General features: G+C 43.8%; 1 protein-coding gene across 1 annotated transcript in view; it reads left to right on the top strand.

Moving 5' to 3' along the window:
- The first annotated feature begins 350 nt into the window (after positions 1 to 350).
- Positions 351 to 19,428, top strand: part of nuak1b (NUAK family, SNF1-like kinase, 1b) — a 34,400-nt gene continuing 15,322 nt past the window's right edge. Inside the window, exon 1 of the mRNA XM_039017326.1 lies at positions 351 to 1,568. Within this exon, the coding sequence (XP_038873254.1) occupies positions 1,278 to 1,568 (291 nt within the window). The 5' untranslated portion in view covers positions 351 to 1,277. The remainder of the gene's footprint in view (positions 1,569 to 19,428) is intronic.

The following is a 19,428-nucleotide window of genomic DNA, read 5'->3' as shown; positions in this document are numbered from 1 at the left end:
CTCTAATAACTTTGACACAGCTAAAATAATGAATGACAGGCATGATGATATTCCTTGACAGGTTATTACGATTTTAGGTTTTATTATGACTTTATATTGTATTTTGTGTCTGAAACACAGTTTAGTCATTAGGCTATAGTAAAATGACTGTAGCTTGCCAAAAACAGGGCTGTACTTCCACAGCCTCTGTCAAGGGAAAAGCAGTCAGCAGCAGCAGTCCAAAATCCAGAGAGAGGCAGAGAGCACAGCGGGAGAGAAGGAAGGAGGACTGTAAACTCCGCCTCCGGACTCGATCATTTCACATTCCTTATTCACAGCCCCTCACGTTAGAGAATATAGAGAAAGGGAGAAGAAGGGCACAAGAAGAAGGAGAGCAAAACGACAATGGCAATAATCAAAACGTCTGAGCTTGACATATCCGATCATAGCGCATCTGCAACGTCGACTTGGGCATGGAGCACTCGCGCCATACACAGAGCTCAGCTGAATGACGTTACACCTGGTTTGAGGACAAAATGAGGGTCATCTTCATCCAGAACGCCGGTTTCGTCGCTGCTTTCTCGGGAGGCAATGACGCTGACGGTTTCGCCTGTTAGTTGTGAGTTAACGATGTTGGCAGCATTTTTACGGTAGATTATGTGAACGGCCTAGAATAAACGAAAGACTATGAGATAATAATGCCAGTATAGGCTACTACACGGATAACGAGAATAGAATAGCCCGATGTTTAAATAACCTAAATCATTTTTTTTCTTTCTGGATTGCTAAATTTTGAGCACCATTGTTCATACCCGAGGAGACATACAATCGAAAGTGGATTCAGCTTCCGACATGCATTCGTCTGTCGAATTCTGAATACATATTTAGAGGACTGTAGCCCTAGAATATACCTTCATAGTAAAACATGTATAATATGCATTGCATTATGTATCAGGCGCGTAAAGACAGGTGATGTCACATGTCTCCTTTATAACCTTTTGCTTTTTTATTTAATCGTATAATAATGACTCACTCTTATAAGCCGACAAAGGAATGACTAGGTGTGGAGAGAATTCTTTGATCAGAAAAGAATGAACAAAGGGAGTGATCATTAGACAATCGGAATAATTTCTATGTTTATTACTATAATATTTACGCATTATTCCTTGTAATTTATTTTATTTATTACGACTATTATTAGGCCTATAATAAGTATAACTATAGTATAAATATTTGTAACAAATAGCTTAGTTTAAGATATTTAACCGTGGGAAGTTAGTTTGAATACTTCCCTAGAGATGGAAACAGCTTGTCTCTCGGCCCACCGAGGGCTGACCCGTCCTGAGGCCAAACAACCCCCCACCGCAGTGGGTAAACCATCTAGGGGTGACCTGTCCCCTCCATCGCTACCTGCCGGTCATTCAATGGCAGAAACACCGGCAGCTAGCGATGGCAGCGGGAGAAATTCAGGCTTCAAGAAACACCACCACAAGCATAACCTGAAACACCGCTACGAATTGCTCGAGACTCTCGGAAGAGGGACCTATGGCAAAGTCAAGAAGGCAATTGAACGACACTCCGGCAGAGAGGTGAGACATTTATTTATGCATAGGGATTTTCAAAACTCTTTATGTATAGGGATTTCAAGAACCATGTATGCCTGAGACATCTGTAAAAGTTATTCTTGCGTTTACACAGGTAGCCAATTCCGACCTATTTTTCACTAATTGATCATTTGACCAATCAGATCCGGAAAATATCTGATGTAATTGGCCAAAATACCAATTAGCGGGAAAAAGATCAGAATTGGGCTGCCTGTGTAATTTAAGTCTACAGACCTGAGACGCCCAATCCTGAGTCATAGAAAACATAGCTACAACAAAGAGGCCCCAAATAGCTACTTTGCTGTGCTCTAGACATGTGTGTCTTTTTCCCCTCTGGGAATTCCCCCGTGCTCATAAGGCCCTAGAGGCCCTGGGAATATCTTTAGCACGCGCTGTCCTCAACGATACACATCATTGAAACAGGCCAACACTCCTCCAAGATACTTCAGCCTACTCACATTGAATGGGCTGGAATGTGCCATTTATTGCTGTAAGGTTAAGAGGTTTCTAGTTTGGCAAACTCAAACTTGAGAGCTGGCCTAGAATAACACCTCTTTTTGATGTTGTTGAAGTAATTGAACTGCATGTTAAAAGAATATGTCTATATTTTTTAATGTAACCTTTATTTACAGTTGAAGTCGGAAGTTTACATACACTTATGTTGGAGTCATTAAAACTCGTTTTTCAACCACTCCACACATTTCTTGTTAACAAACTATTGTTTTGGCAAGTCGGTTAGGACATCTACTTTGTACATGACACAAGTAATTTTTCCAACAATTGTTTCCAGACAGATTATTTCACTTAAAATTCACTGTATCACAATTCCAGTGGGTCAGAAGTTTACATACACTAAGTTGACTGTGCCTTTAAACAGCTTGGAAAATTCCAGAAAATGATGTCATGGCTTTAGAAGCTTCTGATAGGCTAATTGACATCATTTGAGTCAATTGGAGGCGTACCTGTGGATGTAGTTCAAGGTCTACCTTCAAACTCAGTGCCTCTTTGCTTGACATCATGGAAAAATCTAAAGAAATCATCCAAGACCTCAGAAAAAAAATTGTCAACCTCCTCAAGTCTGGTTCATCCTTGGGAGCAATTTCCAAACGCCTGAAGGTACCACGTTCATCTGTACAAACAATAGTACGCAAGTATAAACACCATGGGACCACGCAGCCGTCATACCGCTCAGGAAGGAGACGCGTTGTCTCCTAGAGATGAACGTACTTTGATGCGGAAAGTGCAAATCAATCCCAGGACAACAGCAAAGGACCTTGTGAAGATGCTGGGGGAAACAGATACAAAAGTATCTGTATCCACAGTAAAACGAGTCCTATAGGGAGCACGTGATGCCGCGGAGCTGAGCAGACGTTGACAAACCGAGCTCTTCAAAGTTATTCTATTATTACCTAAATAACAACGTTGAAACAATATTCTAACATCGGCTGATAAATTGTCAAGTACTTACCTTCCCAAAGAGCCATGGACCGCCGAAAGAGAGGCAAGAAGGACGACCAAAACGTCGTTGATTCCCAAGATAACGATAACGCTAGCAAGATTAGCATTAGCCCTCATAACTCAAACGACAGTCCCAGACTGTTGCTCTCGGCCTCTTGCGAGCCTGCCGACATGCTGGCTACTCTCCTCCGGGAAATTCAGGATGGTAACAAAGGTCTTTCTATGAAAATCGATAAGAGAACGGCTGAACTCCATTCTTCCATTGACGACCTGAAATCCTCCATGAATGATCTCCTTTTGAGAACGACTGAGGCAGAGTTGCGCATTAGCACAGTTGAAGACACCATCGCTCGACATGACCAGGTCTTGATACAACTGCAAAAGGACAATGCCTACCTCAAAAACAAGGTAGATCAGATGGAGAACCAGAGCAGACGTAGTAATATCCGTGTGGTGGGATTGAAAGAGGACAGCGAGGGCCGTGACCCGGTCCGTTTCTTCACTCAATGGATCCCGGATGTCCTAGGCACAATCAACTTCACCAAGTCACTGGAAATCGAACGCGCCCACAGAACATCAGCGCCGAAACCCCGGCCAGATGAGCCCCCACGGGCCGTCCTGATCAGGTTCCTCCGTTTCCAAGACAGAGAGAAGGTACTGCAACTCGCAAGAGCCAAAGGGGACATAACCATTGATGGCAAGAGGGTCAGCCTTTTCCCGGATATGAGCGCGGATCTCGCAAGACGTCGCAAGCAGTTCAGACCTGCCGCCAAAGCACTGAAGGAGAAGAACATCATCGGCTACCTCATCCACCCTGCGCGGATGAAAGTTCAGTACAAAGGCCGAAGCCATCTCTTCAACACGCCGGGAGAAGTGTACACTTTTCTCAAAGAACTGAGCAACGTCTGAGCCAGGACGGTCTCTTTGGGGGATAAGATGCAGTTTGTTTGTTTTCTCTTATCCGGACTGAACCGCTGATATCCTCCGGTCGCTATAATTGATTTGTACATTTTCAACTAACCGTATCTTTCCGGGGTGAGTTCTATTACATTTACAGGAGAGTATATTTTGGTTTAGTACATATCACTGGGCGAAGCAAATAAGTGGATTTAGGCCCACTGCTTTTCCCCTCATTTATGTTAATCTTTCGAAAAGAGACTCAAGCAGCCCTTACCGTGGGCAGTAAATATTCAGCCATAAATATCTATTCACAACGTTTGTTTTCAATTTAGAGAGCTCGCAGGTTTTAGTTTACGCCAAGGTTTAGCTAGTAAGAGCAAGATGGAAAGCGAGCAGCAACGTATCTCTACAAGTGTATTCATGTTTGATTGTTGGGATTGTGGTTTTAGTCTAACAATCGGGGTGGGTGGGATTCTTTATTTTTTTCCCCTTTTTTCTATGTTTATTGTTTCCTTCCTAAAGAGACACATAGGTCACTTCTGTGTTCAAACCAAAGTTGAAACATTTCCTAACTATCTACATATGATAGATTTCCATTCAGTTACATATTTGAAACCCTACTATGCTTAACCCACTAAAATATGTCACATTCAACGTAAAAGGTCTTAACAGCCCGATTAAAAGGAAGAGAGTCTATACATACCTTAAGAAATTAAAGGCTGACATTGTGTTTTTACAAGAAACACATCTTACATCCAGTGAACACAAGAAATTGAAGAGGGAATGGGTAGGACAAGTTTTTGCGTCCTCTTTTAACTCCAAAGCAAGAGGAACTGCAATTTTGATAAGTAGACACATCCCCTTCTGCGTCAGCAACACCATCTCTGATCCCTCTGGCAGGTTTGTTTTGGTGCAGGGGCATATGTTTTCAGAGTCTTGGACCCTATTGAATATCTATGCTCCTAACTTCGATGACCATATGTTTATTCAGAATGTCTTCCTTCAGGTCGCTCAAGCACCACCAGGATGGTTACTGGTTGGAGGAGATTTTAATTTTTGTTTAGATACAGTTCTTGATAGGTCCTCTGATAAACCCTCACTTCTTACCAAAGCCAGCAAGCTCACCATGTCATTCATGAAAGATCTCAATTTACTAGACATCTGGAGACAGTTGCACCCACAGGATAGGGACTACTCTTTTTATTCACACCCACACAAGACACACACACGCATAGATAACTTTTTACTGTCGACACAACTGTTTCATAGAGTGTTAGATGTCGAGTATCTCCCCAGATTGCTTAGTGACCATTCTCCCCTGGTATTATCAATCTCCATTCCTACCAAGGTAAATGGAGCATATAGATGGAGACTAAATTCTACACTCCTAAAGCAACCTGAATTTTGTGCATTCATCAAAGAGCAGATCAATATTTTCACTTTGACAAACAAACCCTCCGCTCCTGACAGTTTCATTCTTTGGGACACATTGAAGGCCTACCTGAGGGGACAGATCATTTCCTATACTAAAGGGCTGAAGAGAAAACACGGTGCGGAACTGAGTGCCCTTGAATCTGAAATCTCAGAGCTAGAGAAAACCTACCAAAGAGGCCCAACTAAAGATCTATACAGGCTTTTGGTGAATAAAAAACTGAAATATAATATTCTGAACACATATCAAGCTGAGAGGGCCATCACTAAATCAAAACAGCGTTATTACGAGCTTGGAGAGAAAGCACACAAAGTATTGGCATGGCAACTGAAAGCAGAGGAAAGTAAGAGGACAATTAATGCTATAGAAACTCTTACTAATGAGATATCTTTCGACCCTACTGAAATTAATAATACTTTTAAGAAATACTATGAAGACCTCTACACTTCCCAATCAAGCGATGATCTATCAGAGATCGACTCCTTTCTCTCCTCTCTCAACCTCCCATGCCTGTCAGGGGAAGACAGCGAGCGCCTGAATGAACACTTCTCAGTTCCTGAATTGTTGGAGGCCATTAAATCCTTACCTTCTAATAAATCTCCTGGGGAGGATGGCTTCCCTCCAGAGTTCTATAAAGAATTTAGGGAGCTGTTGGTCCCCTACCTTATGGAGGTACTTAAAAAAGCCAGGGAAGACAACTGCTTTCCAGAGTCTTTCTCTCAAGCAGCGATTACTGTAATCCACAAGAAAGGGAAAAATCCACTAAAGTGCGCCTCATATAGACCAATCTCTCTCCTTAACACAGATTGTAAACTGGTCACCAAGATGCTATCTAAGAGACTGGAGTCATGTCTTCCCCTGTTGGTCAACCCAGATCAGACTGGCTTCATAATTAATAGATTGTCCTCCAATAACCTCAGAAGGTTCTTTGATATAATTCACCTTGCTAACAAAAACAAAATACCTAGTGTCGCAGTCTCCCTCGACGCTGAAAAGGCCTTTGATAGGATTGAATGGTCATACCTCTTTCGCGTCTTGGAAAAGTTTGGTTTAGGTACCGGGTTTGTAAATTTGATAAAATCACTCTACAAATCTCCTAAAGCTAGGATTGCTACCAACGGGATTACTTCCTCCTCTTTCCCTCTCCATAGGGGGAACAGACAAGGTTGCCCAATTAGCCCCCACCTCTTTGCCCTCGCCATCGAACCGTTGGCTGAGGCTATTAGAACGTGCCCTGACATACATGGCTTTGAGGTGGGCCCCCATACCCATAAATTATCACTCTTTGCGGACGACCTTATCTTATTTCTAACAAACCCAGAACACTCCCTCTCTCACTTGCAGATCCTACTACAGGGTTATAGTTCTTTCTCTGGATATAAGGTCAATTTAGATAAAAGCGAAATCTTACCGTTGTCTGTCTTTGACCATCATACCATCAAGCACAAGTTCCCTTTTAGATGGTCGCCTATGGGCTTCACATATTTGGGCATAATGGTGGATGGTAACCTGAACAACCTCTATAAACTCAATCTGGCCAATTTGTTGCAAAAGGTGGAGGGTGACCTTTGTAAATGGATGGACTTACCTCTCACTCTACTGGGTAGAATCAATGTAATTAAAATGAATGTCCTGCCCAGATTTCTATATCTGTTTCAATCTCTCCCTATCCCTGTTCCCGCAGCATTCTTTTCCTCTCTCGACAAGATGACCAGACGGTTTATCTGGCACGGCAAAACCCCTAGGGTTGGCCTGGATAAACTGACCCTGGATTACAGTCAAGGGGGCTTAAACCTCCCCAATTTTAGAATGTACTACTGGGCAGCACAGTAGGTTTCTGGCTCAGAGGTTTGACAAGGGTCCCTCTCCCTCATGGTTGAACATTGAAAAGCTTGAGGTAAAAGATGACACTGGGGCAGAATTGTTTTACAAATGGGACAGAAAATCTATAAAAACCATCACAGACAACCCTTTAATCATACATTCTGTCCTGGCATGGTGCAAACTGCATGAGCTGTTCGGACGAGGGGGATTCCTTTCCCCTAAAACCCCTTTATGGAACAATAGATTGATTCCTATGTTTTTCCAGAATAGTAACTTTAGACCATGGTCTGATAAGGGGATCACTCTTCTGGAACATTGTTACGAGGAGGGAGTTCTTATGTCTTTTGATCAGCTGAAACAGAAATACCACTTGCCTAACAGGGACTTCTTTAGCTACCTACAACTACGAAACTTTATTAGGGTGTCTCTCAAGGGACAATGGAACCTACCTAAGATGTCACCTATTAAACATCTCTGCCACGCAGACCAACCACTGTTCAAGACCATTTCCCGTGTTTACGATGCTCTTATGTCAGGACTAACACTGCCTGGGCTAGATAAACCCCGACTTAGATGGGAAAAAGATCTGGGTATTGATCTTGATGAGGGTCTATGGAGTGACCTATGCAGGGATGGTGTTACATCCACATTGAACTCCAGATACAGACTGATCCAGTTTAATTTCCTCCATCAGCTCTACATCACCCCATCTAGACTGCACAAGTTCAACCCTGATATCTCCTCCCTATGTTTTAGATGTGGCTCAGATGAAGGAACATTCCTCCATTCCACTTGGCAGTGTTCAAAACTACACGGTTTCTGGCAGGGGGTATGCGATACCATATCCTCAATTCATGGGGTTGCATTCCCTCTAGACCCGGAGGTCTGTCTACTGGGCAACTTTACTAACACCAATCTTAGGCAAAGCCATACTATAAAGCTAACAGAAATATTGCTAGCGATTGCCAAGAAATGTATTGCCTTGAAATGGAAAATGGATTCCCCCCTGCCAGTTGCAATGTGGCTATCAGAAGTTAATAGTTGTATCCCACTGGAGAAAATTACTTACCGCTTGAGGAATAAGTTAAATACATTTTATAGAATTTGGCAACCTTTTATTGACTACATGGAGAATCTCCCCCCACATCACATTGAATGAATCTCTATATTATCCTTATATAATGTTTCACACGTAACGTATAATATGTAGCCTACGGCAGGTGACCATATGATCCAATGTCTCATTATAATTTTTTTTTTTATTGTATGTCTGTACATATAATTATAATTTGTTTTATTTTGTCTTTCTTTGTTATGCTCATCTGTTATTGTCACTTTCTCCTATTGTTGTCTAATATCTTTTCACGTTTGTCTTGAATGTTGTTAATTGGAAAATGCAAAAATAAAATATTCCCCCCAAAAAAACGAGTCCTATATCGACCTAACCTGAAAGGCCGCTCAGCAAGGAAGAAGCAACTGCTCTAAAACCACCATAAAAAAGCCAGACTACGGTTTGCAACTGCACTTGGGGGCAAAGATAGTACTTTTTGGAGAAATGTCCTCTGGTCTGATGAAACAAAAATAGAACTGTTTGGCCATAATGACCATCGTTATGTTTGGAGGAAAAAGGGGGAGGCTTGCGAGCTGAAGAACACCATCCCAACCGTGAAGCACGGGGGTGGCAGCATCATGTTGTGGGGGTGCTTTGCTGCAGGAGGGACTGGTGCACTTCACAAAATAGATGGCATCATGAGGGAGGAAAATGATGTGGATATATTGAAGCAACATCTCAAGACATCAGTCAGGAAGTTAAAACTTGTTCGAAAATGGGTCTTCCAAATGGACAATGACCCCAAGCATACTTCCAAAGTTGTGGCAAAATGGCTTCAGGACAGTAAAGTCAAGGTATTGGAGTGGCCATCACATAGCCCTGACCTCAATCCTATAGAACATTTGTGGGCAGAACTGAAAAAGCGTGTGCGAGCAAGGAGGCCTACAAACCTGACTCAGTTACACCAGCTCTGTCAGGAGGAATGGACCAAAATTAACCCAATTTATTGTGGGAAGCTTGTGGAAGGCTACCCAAAACGTTTGACCTAAGTTAAACAATTTAAAAACAATGCTACCAAGTACTAATTGAGTGTATGTAAACTTCTGACCCACTGGGAATGTGATGAAAGAAGTAAAAGCTGAAATAAATAATTCTCTCTACTGTTATTCTGCCATTTCACATTCTTAAAATAAAGTGGTGATCCTAACTGACCTAAGACAGGGAATTTTTACTAGGATTAAATGTCAGGAATTGTGAAAAACTGAGTTTAAATGTATTTGGCTAAGGTGTATGTAAACTTCAGACTTCAACTAGGCAAGTCAGTTAAGAACAAATTCTTACAATGACGGCCCACCGGGGAACAGTGGGTTAACTGCCTTGTTTAGAGGCAGATCTACATATTTTTACCTTGTCAGCTCAGGGATTCAATCCACCGAGCTTTCGGTTACTGGCCCAATGCTTTAACCACTAGGCTACCTACCGCCCCTATGACTGTGTCCCTTTGACCAATGTCCCTCAACTTTTTTGTTTTTGTTTGTGTCTTGGTGTTGGTCAACAATTTCCTGGAGTTTCTCCATGACTTGGAGGACAGCAGCATGTCATTGCATGCTCGTCATCTGCCCCCATGCACCATATTTGGAGACCCATGCACCTCACCTCTTCAGATATTTCTATGTGCTGCATCATTTTACCCATGATCCCCTTTTGGCAGAACGAGAGGAAATTTCCTTACGTGTGTTCAGATTCAGAATGCCAGGGGGGAAACTCAGTCGGGTCAACATGTCCCTCTGTGTTCCATAGCTCCTGGCACATGCATGCTTGGTGGGGGCACCATAAACCCATAGCTCAAATAGCACCCTCACATGACCTGCCTGGCTGATGCCAATGCTTTATGGCATCAATGCCTTATTGCAAGTTTTCCAACTCATTAAACAGACAGGGTGCTTGGTTCAAGTGAAAATCAGGATCTGTTTGGGTCTGTTTTTAAAAGCCTAGTCACATTTGGTGAAATGTTTAAGGCTATTATGTTATATCCCATTAATAACCGCAGTTTCACCACTTTGTATGTCATTGCCATCTCCACATGCCCTGACATCATTCTAGAGATTTATGGAGTGATGGTAATGCCTGATCCCCATGCATTCCTCCTCTATCAGTTAGCCTGGCCTGGCTTAGTTCTTCAGCCCTTAATGATTCCACTTCAAATAGCAGGCAGCAGAGCTGACTCTGGAACAGTGTGTAGGTGGTAGCTAATTATAAATCAACCTGAACTGTTGCCGTTGAATGTGTCACAACATTATTACCAGTACAAGTGGCCATGGGCCCTTTGTAAATCAACACTTGAGTACATTCAGTTCAGAGGCACCCAGACAGAGATAGAGAGGGTGTGCAGACTGTGGCCCCAGGGCACTTGTGTCTGGCATGGTGCTGTGAAAGTGTACATGACCCCTGACCTAAAGAGCCCCTGGTGTCCATATGATAGAGATAGCAACAGGGTGAGAGATCGTTATGGAATCCCTCTGCTGGCCCTGCCCGTATTACTTTCCCTGGCATGCCCCGGCTTCCTTTGCAGCTAGACTAAATGAGAAGAGCAAAAGGGCAAAGAGAAGAGACTGATGACTTGTGTTTGTGGGTTTATCATTGAAGAGAGATTGATTAGATGTCGGGGTGCATGAGAGCATGTGTTCAAGTGTGACAGCCTGTAGACATAGAATCTGCACAACCTTCTGTTGTGTTTGTCGGCTGCTCACTTTGGATGGAAAGTCAGTGTGTCTGTGTCCTCATACAGTATGTGTGGTTTGATTTGACTACTGTATGTGTGGTTTGATTTGACTACTGTATGTGTGGTTTGATTTGACTACTGTATGTGTGCATGGGCTTGGATGTGCAAAGGTCAATGTGTATGCAATTCTGACTCTTGTGTCAGTGTGTTTGGGTGCATAAGGGCTCCCGAGTGGCACAGTGGTCTAAGGCACTGCATCTCAGTGCTATAGGCGTCACTACAGACTCTGGTTCGATTCCAGGCTGTATCACAACCGGCCGTGATTTGGAGTCCCATAGGGTGGCGCACAATTGGCCCAGTGTCGTCTAGGTTAGGGTTTGGCCGGGCTAGGCTGTCATTGTAAATAAGAATTTGTTATTAACTGACTTGCCTTGTTAAATAAACATATATTTTTTAATAAAAGGTGCGTGTGTGTGCTTACATGCGTGTATGCGTGTCCGTTTTAGTGTGTGTGAGGGAGGAGATGCCTTGCGCAAAGGGAAAAGGTTGTGGTGACAGCAGTGGGCATTGACACATGAAAGGCTGTCCCCAGCTGGAAATAAGACACAAATGGAAAGTTATTATCCTGTGGGGGGGTCCAAAGCACAGGGAGGGAGGGAGGGAAAGAGTGAGGGAGGGATGGGGGAGGAGAAGGGAGAGAGGGAGATGGGAGGAGGGGAGCAGTTTAAAGATAGGGGACCCCATCATAATGGGAGGGGTGGGCTTTAGTTTAGGGGTTAGAAAGTCACATTCATATGAGTTTAAAGCACTAGATTACCTCACCCCCAAACAATGGATTCACTGGGGATTAACTGGGAGGAGAAAATTACTGAGATTCACTGTTATGGGCTGTAGTTGTGCAGTTTTCAGCAGTTTATCTTCTTCACTCTGGCACTGTGGTAAAAAGATGGCTCAGCTCTCTCAATCAATCATAGGGTCCTCCCTGCTATTGTTAACTCCCCTGACACACACACACACACACACACACACACACACACACACACACACACACACACACACACACACACACACACACACACACACACACACACACACACACACACACACACACACACACACACACACACACAGTCTCTCCATCCACACAAATGAACATGATCTTCAGAGAGAAAGGGGGAACTAGTGATGGATACCTCATCTATTTTAATGGGCTGAGAAACCGCCGGTCGTTGTCAGGCTCTAGTGGAGCGGAGCGCGGCCTCTCGCATCAAACACACTTCAGCCTACAGCCTGTAGAGGAGGACTATACCTGGCACAGGGTGGCTGGGCAAGGCCGGCAGGGCAGCCATCTGTGTGACTGACAGTAATAGCCCAACACTTAAAGACAAAAGCAGGGCTGCAGTACTGTAGCCAGTCAGCCAGCTGGCAGGTGGATGATACACAGGCCTGCGTGTTTAATGACCCTACCCACTCCAGGGTCCCAGGGGAGTAAGAGACGAGCCCGGTGGGATGGATGGATTTTTTTCTGCTCTCTGTATTGTTGGAATGCTGTTTCTAATAGGCTGACATATTTCTTCTTATTTCTCGTGTGTTTTTTGTTGTTGATTATTGCATTGTTGGGTTTTACGTTCGTAAGAAAGGCATTTCACTGTACTCGTACATGTGACATTAAAAACATAACTCACAGTATAATGAGGGTCAAAGGGCAGTGTATATTGATACTGTACTATCTGCAATACATGCAGCACAGTCGTCTACAAATCTCTCTAAAAATTCAACCACACACACCACAGTAAGACCTTTGTGTATTTATACAGAGGGTTGCACATTTTGGGGAATATTCAGAGGTGTAAACTTTCTGTGGGAATTAACGGGAATATATGGGAATTAACAGGAATATATGGGAATTAATGGAAATATGTCACGTTCCTGACCTTATTTCCTTTATTTTGTCTTTATTTAGTATGGTCAGGGCGTGAGTTGGGGTGGGCATTCTATGTTATGTGTTTCTATTTTGGGTTCAATGTATTAGCCTGATATGGTTCTCAATTAGGGGCAGGTGTTTTACGTTTCCTATGAGAACCATATTAAGGTAGGCTGTTCACACCGTTTGTTTGTGGGTGATTGTTGCTGTGTCTGTGTTTGTTGCACCACACGGTACTGTCTCGTTTCGTTTCTTTCGTTCTTTCCTGTTCGTGCGTTCATTGTTATATGTTCTCAAGTTCAGGTCTGTTTACGTCGTTTTGTTATTTTGTAGTTCGTTCAAGTGTTTTTCGTCTTCGTTTAAATAAATCATTATGTCTTCATACCTCGCTGCATATTGGTCCGATCCTTGTTCCACCTCAGACGAGGAGGAGAACGAACGTTACAAAATATATGCAAATGAATATTAATACCATTTAAATGTAGATGTTTATTGCATTGGATATATTTACCATATCAAATGAAGACAGAAAGAAACATTTTACTTTATCATAAGTAGACAATTGCAAATGATTAAATCCTTCCAATAGAAATTTTAAAAAACAATTTAGTTACGAATTTAACTTTAATTAAATGAGTTGACTTTTCACATGGGATGATTTCACTGAACAACAAAAGAAAGGGAATATTGAATGATCCCCAATGATCCATCGCATCTTCCAAAAACGTATTCAACATACATCTGTAAAATGATAGTCTAGAAACTAAAGCTTTGGTTGTCTTCCTCTCAGGCTTCCATGTCTTCTCCCTGGACCTCCTCAATGTCCACCTCTTGAACATCAGACTCTGAGGCCTCATCTTCACTGTCACTTTCCAACCTTGTTGAGGATGGCTCGTTGTCAGGCTCAAAAAGCCTCAAATCTGCCCGGATGGCCACCAATTTTTCAACCCTTGTATTGGTTAGCCTGTTGCGTGCTTTGGTGTGTGTTCCCAAACAAGGACCAGTTGCGCTCTGAGGCGGCTGATGTTGGTGGGATTTGGAAGATGATGGAGGCAGGAGGTGAAAGAGCCTCAGATCCACAAAGTCCCTTCCACCAGGTGGCTGATGAGATATGTTGGCACGACTGCCATATTGCATCTCCATCCCAAAGCCCTTGCTTGGAAGTGTACTTCGCCAGACTGCCAAGAACCTTGCCCTCATCCAGGCCAAGGTGGCGAGACACGGTTTTGATGACACCATAGGCCTTGTTAATCTCTGCACCATACAGGATGCACTTGCCAGCATACAGTGCCTTGCAAAAGTATTCATCCCCCTTAACGTTTTTCCTAATTTGTTGCATTACAACCTGTAATTTAAATTGATTTTTATTTGGATTTTATGTAATGGACATACACAAAATAGTTCAAATTGAGGGCCTCCCAGGTGGCGCAGTGGTCTAGGGCACTGCATCGCAGTGCTAGCTGCACCACCAGAGTCTCTGGGTTCGCGCCCAGGCTCTGTCGCAGCCGGCCGCGACCGGGAGGTCCGTGGGGCGACGCACAATTGGCCTAGCGTCGTCCGGGTTAGGGAGGGTTTGGCCGGTAGGGATATCCTTGTCTCATCGCGCTCCAGCGACTCCTGTGGCGGGCCGGGCGCAGTGCGCGCTAACCAAGGGGGCCAGGTGCACGGTGTTTCCTCCGACACATTGGTGCGGCTGGCTTCCGGGTTGGAGGCGCGCTGTGTTAAGAAGCAGTGCGGCTTGGTTGGGTTGTGCTTCGGAGGACGCGTGGCTTTCGACCTTTGTCTCTCCCGAGCCCGTACGGGAGTTGCAGCGATGAGACAAGATAGTAATTACTAGCGATTGGATACCACGAAAATTGGGGAGAAAAGGGGGTAAAAAAAAATTAAAAAAAATTCAAAGTTCAAATTGGTGAAGTGAAATGTTAACATGTTACATGTTAAAAAAAATAAAAAACGGAAAAGTGCATATGTATTCACCCCCTTTGCTCTGAAGTCCCTAAATAAGATCTGGTGCAACCAATTACCTTCAGAAGTGACATAATTAGTTAAATAAAGTCCACTTGTGTGCAATCTAAGTGTCACATGATCTGTCACATGATCTCAGTATATATACACCTGTTCTGAAAGGCCTCAGAGTCTGCAGCACCACTAAGCAAGGGGCACCACCAAGCAAGCGGCACCATGAAGACAAAGGAGCTCTCCAAACAGGTCAGGGACAAAGTTGTGGAGAAGTACAGATCAGGGTTGGGTTATAAAAAAATATCTGAAACTTTGAACATCCCACGGAGCACCATTAAATCCATTATTAAAAAATGGAAAGAATATGGCACCACAACAAACCTGCCAAGAGAGGGCCGCCCACCAAAACTCACAGACCAGGCAAGGAGGGCATTAATCAGAGAGGCAACAAAGAGACCAAAGATAACCCTGAAGGAGCTGCAAAGCTCCACAGCGGAGATTGGAGTATCTGTCCATAGGACCACTTTAAGGCGTACACTCCACAGAGCTGGGCTTTACAAAAGAGTGGACAGAAAAAAAGCCATTGCCTAATGAAAAAAATAAGCAAACATGTTTGGTGTTCGCCAAAAGGCATGTGGGAGACTCCCCAAACATATGGAAGAAGGTACTCTGGTCAATTGAGTTTTTTGGCCATCAAGGAAAATGCTATGTCTGGCGCAAACCCACCACCTCTCATCACCCCAAGAACACTATCCACACAGTGAATCATGTTCGCAGCATTGTCTGTCACCAGTGCAAATACCTTCTGTGGTCCAAGGTCATTGATGTCGAGACCGGTGTGTCTGTTGTCCCTTGTGCCTGTGCTCTTGTACAATACTGGTTGAGGGGTGGAGAGGATGTAGTTAATTATTCCTTGCCCAAAAACATTCGACCACCCATCAGAGATGATTACAATACAGTCTGCTTTCTCAATGATTTGCTTGACCTTCACTTGAACACTGTTGAACTCTGCATTCAGCAAATGATTAGATAAAGCATGTCTGGTTGGAGGGGTGTATGCTGGGTGAAGATCATTCAGAAATCTCTTCCAATACACATTGCCTGTGAGCATCAGAGATGAACCAGTTGTATACACAGCTCAACCAAGACATTCATCAGCATTTCTCTGACTACGTTCCTCCATTGAGTCAAAAAAACTTCTCATTCCAGGAGGACCATGAGCTGTTGCTATCGATAAGGTGTCTGCTTCATCATTTTCACCTCGAATAGACGAAGAGGGAATTTTGTCAGAGGTTGCTTGTTGTGAGTGCTGAGGGAACTTTATGCACTTGGCCAGATTATTCTGCATCTGTTGCATTCTTCACATATGATTTGGTACAGTATTTGCAAATGTACACAGCATTTCCTTCTACATTAGCTGCAGTGAAATGTCCCCACACATCAGATAATGCCCGTGGCATTTTCCTGTAAAGATTAGAAAAAAAATGTAAAAAAAACTAAATACAATTCCATGTACATATAAATAGTTAAGCAGTTAGATTAAACAACTCCTTTGTAAGATACATGTTTTTAAACGAAACATGTATGGAAACAGGTGAATTAACACTCCTCAGTTAGCAGGCTCAAGCAAGTTAAAACCCACATGGTAGCAAAAACTAACTAGCAGAAATTGTTAACAAGTTAGAAATGATTTAAACACACTTTGCTGTAGGCTACTATTTACTAGTTAACAAAAAATGATGTATGTCATATAAAATACACTGCTCAAAAAAATAAAGGGAACACTAAAATAACACATCCTAGATCTGAATGAATGAAATATTCTTATTAAATACTTTTTTCTTTACATAGTTGAATGTGCTGACAACAAAATCACACAAAAATGATCAATGGAAATCAAATGTATCAACCCATGGAGGTCTGGATTTGGAGTCACACTCAAAATTAAAGTGGAAAACCACACTACAGGCTGATCCAACTTTGATGTAATGTCCTTAAAACAAGTCAAAATGAGGCTCAGTAGTGTGTGTGGCCTCCACGTGCCTGTATGACCTCCCTACAATGCCTGGGCATGCTCCTGATGAGGTGGCGGATGGTCTCCTGAGACCTGGACTAAAGCATCCGCCAACTCCTGGACAGTCTGTGGTGCAACGTGGCGTTGGTGGATGGAGCGAGACATGATGTCCCAGATGTGCTCAATTGGATTCAGGTCTGGGGAACGGGCGGGCCAGTCCATAGCATCAATGCCTTCCTCTTGCAGGAACTGCTGACACACTCCAGCCACATGAGGTCTAGCATTGTCTTGCATTAGGAGGAACCCAGGGCCAACCGCACCAGCATATGGTCTCACAAGGGGTCTGGGGATCTCATCTCGGTACCTAATGGCAGTCAGGCTACCTCTGGCGAGCACATGGAGGGCTGTGCGGCCCCCCAAAGAAATGCCACCCCACACCATGACTGACCCACCGCCAAACCGGTCATGCTGGAGGATGTTGCAGGCAGCAGAACGTTCTCCACGGCGTCTCCAGACTCTGTCACGTCTGTCACATGTGCTCAGTGTGAACCTGCTTTCATCTGTGAAGAGCACAGGGCGCCAGTGGCGAATTTGCCAATCTTGGTGTTCTCTGGCAAATGCCAAACGTCCTGCACAGTGTTGGGCTGTAAGCACAACCCCCACCTGTGGACGTCGGGCCCTCATACCACCCTCATGGAGTCTGTTTCTGACCGTTTGAGCAGACACATGCACATTTGTGGCCTGCTGGAGGTCATTTTGCAGGGCTCTGGCAGTGCTCGTCCTGCTCCTCCTTGCACAAAGGCGGAGGTAGCGGTCCTGCTGCTGGGTTGTTGCCCTCCTACGGCCTCCTCCACGTCTCCTGATGTACTGGCCTGTCTCCTGGTAGCGCCTCCATGCTCTGGACACTACGCTGACAGACACAGCAAACCTTCTTGCCACAGCTCGCATTGATGTGCCATCCTGGATGAGCTGCACTACCTGAGCCACTTGTGTGGGTTGTAGACTCCGTCTCATGCTACCACGAGAGTGAAAGCACCGCCAGCATTCAAAAGTGACCAAAACATCAGCCAGGAAGCATAGGAACTGAGAAGTGGTCTGTGGTCACCACCTGCAGAACCACTCCTTTATTGGGGGTGTCTTGCTAATTGCCTATAATTTCCACCTGTTGTCTATTCCATTTGCACAACAGCAAACACAGTATTGTCAATCAGTGTTGCTTCCTAAGTGGACAGTTTGATTTCACAGAAGTGTGATTGACTTGGAGTTACATTGTGTTGTTTAAGTGTTCCCTTTATTTTTTTTGAGCAGTGTATATTCACCCAGTATTGTAATAAAAATATACCAGAAAGCATGTAGTTCTTGGCTCAGACAGTGTAGTAGTGTGGGCTCAATAGCATCTCATTAGTGTGCAAGATCTTGAGAATCAGCTGCACATGTGATGGAAGAGTGCACTGCACATGTGATGGAAGAATGCACTGTGCATGTAGAGGGTTGCAATTCCATTGAATTGGGGATAGTTGAACCAAAATATTCCAAAAGACCTAGAATTGCCTTATGTGTATCCCACCAAAAAGGTTCATTGTTATAAGCTACAGTTTTTGACGAATTTAAGCAAAATTCCCCAAAATCCCGGGCTTAACTTCCCATTGAAAATTTTCCGAAAAAATCTGGAAATTTACTGGAAAGTTTCCGACCCTTTGCAACCCTATTTCTACATCACCATCTCCAAGTAGAGTGTGTCCTGTATTGTACTTCTATAGGAACTGACAGATCCCGGCCTTCAATAAAAAACAGCACCAGTGAAAAACGGACCGGCAGTACAGACAGCTGCTTCACATAGAGACATACTGGGGACTTACGTTCCCACTCATGGTTTAGGATTTGGCATGAAGTGAATACAGTACTAATGCTGTTGATAACAGTGGAGGTACAACACTTCACCAATAGAGACCAGCAACTAACTAAGACCTAAAGACTACCACTCAGCGTGTGGAAACAAAACAGGGCCTTTCCTTGTTTATATTTACATCTTTTTTTTATTCTCTGTAATCAAGTCGTGCTCTGGATGAGGAGAGTTATTCTGGTCGGGTTATTTTTATGAATTTACACAGTAATTAGCTTGGCACACTGAGTGTGTGGTTTGTACTGCTGCCTGGCTCTGGAGTAGAATTGGCCTCCACTGTAATGGACCTCTCTCTTAGCAAGGAAAGCTTTTGTCGTCCCTATAGGCTAGCTAACAGAGACCAGGGGGAGGCCAAGTAGGGGGAAGTCTCTGTTGACTTTAATTGTTTTACTCTTATCCAGAACAATTTGGTTTAAGTGCCTTGCTCAAGGGTACATCGACCTAGTCTGCTTGGGGATTCGAACCAGCAACCTTTCGGTTACTGGCCCAATGCTCTTAACCGCTAGGCTACCTGCTACCCTTGACATTAGATCTCTGGTTTGTAGTTTTACATACTGTACGACGTGTGTAAGTGTTTGTGAGCGGCATGGTGTAAATCAACACGATACGTTGGCCTGAAAGTGTGTTCGTTTGGCACTTGCATCTACTGTAATGTCTT

This window comes from Salvelinus namaycush, chromosome 21 (genome assembly GCF_016432855.1).
Source record: "Salvelinus namaycush isolate Seneca chromosome 21, SaNama_1.0, whole genome shotgun sequence".
Classification (NCBI taxonomy): Eukaryota; Metazoa; Chordata; class Actinopteri; order Salmoniformes; family Salmonidae; genus Salvelinus; species Salvelinus namaycush.
This window is presented reverse-complemented; position numbering and strand designations above follow the sequence as displayed.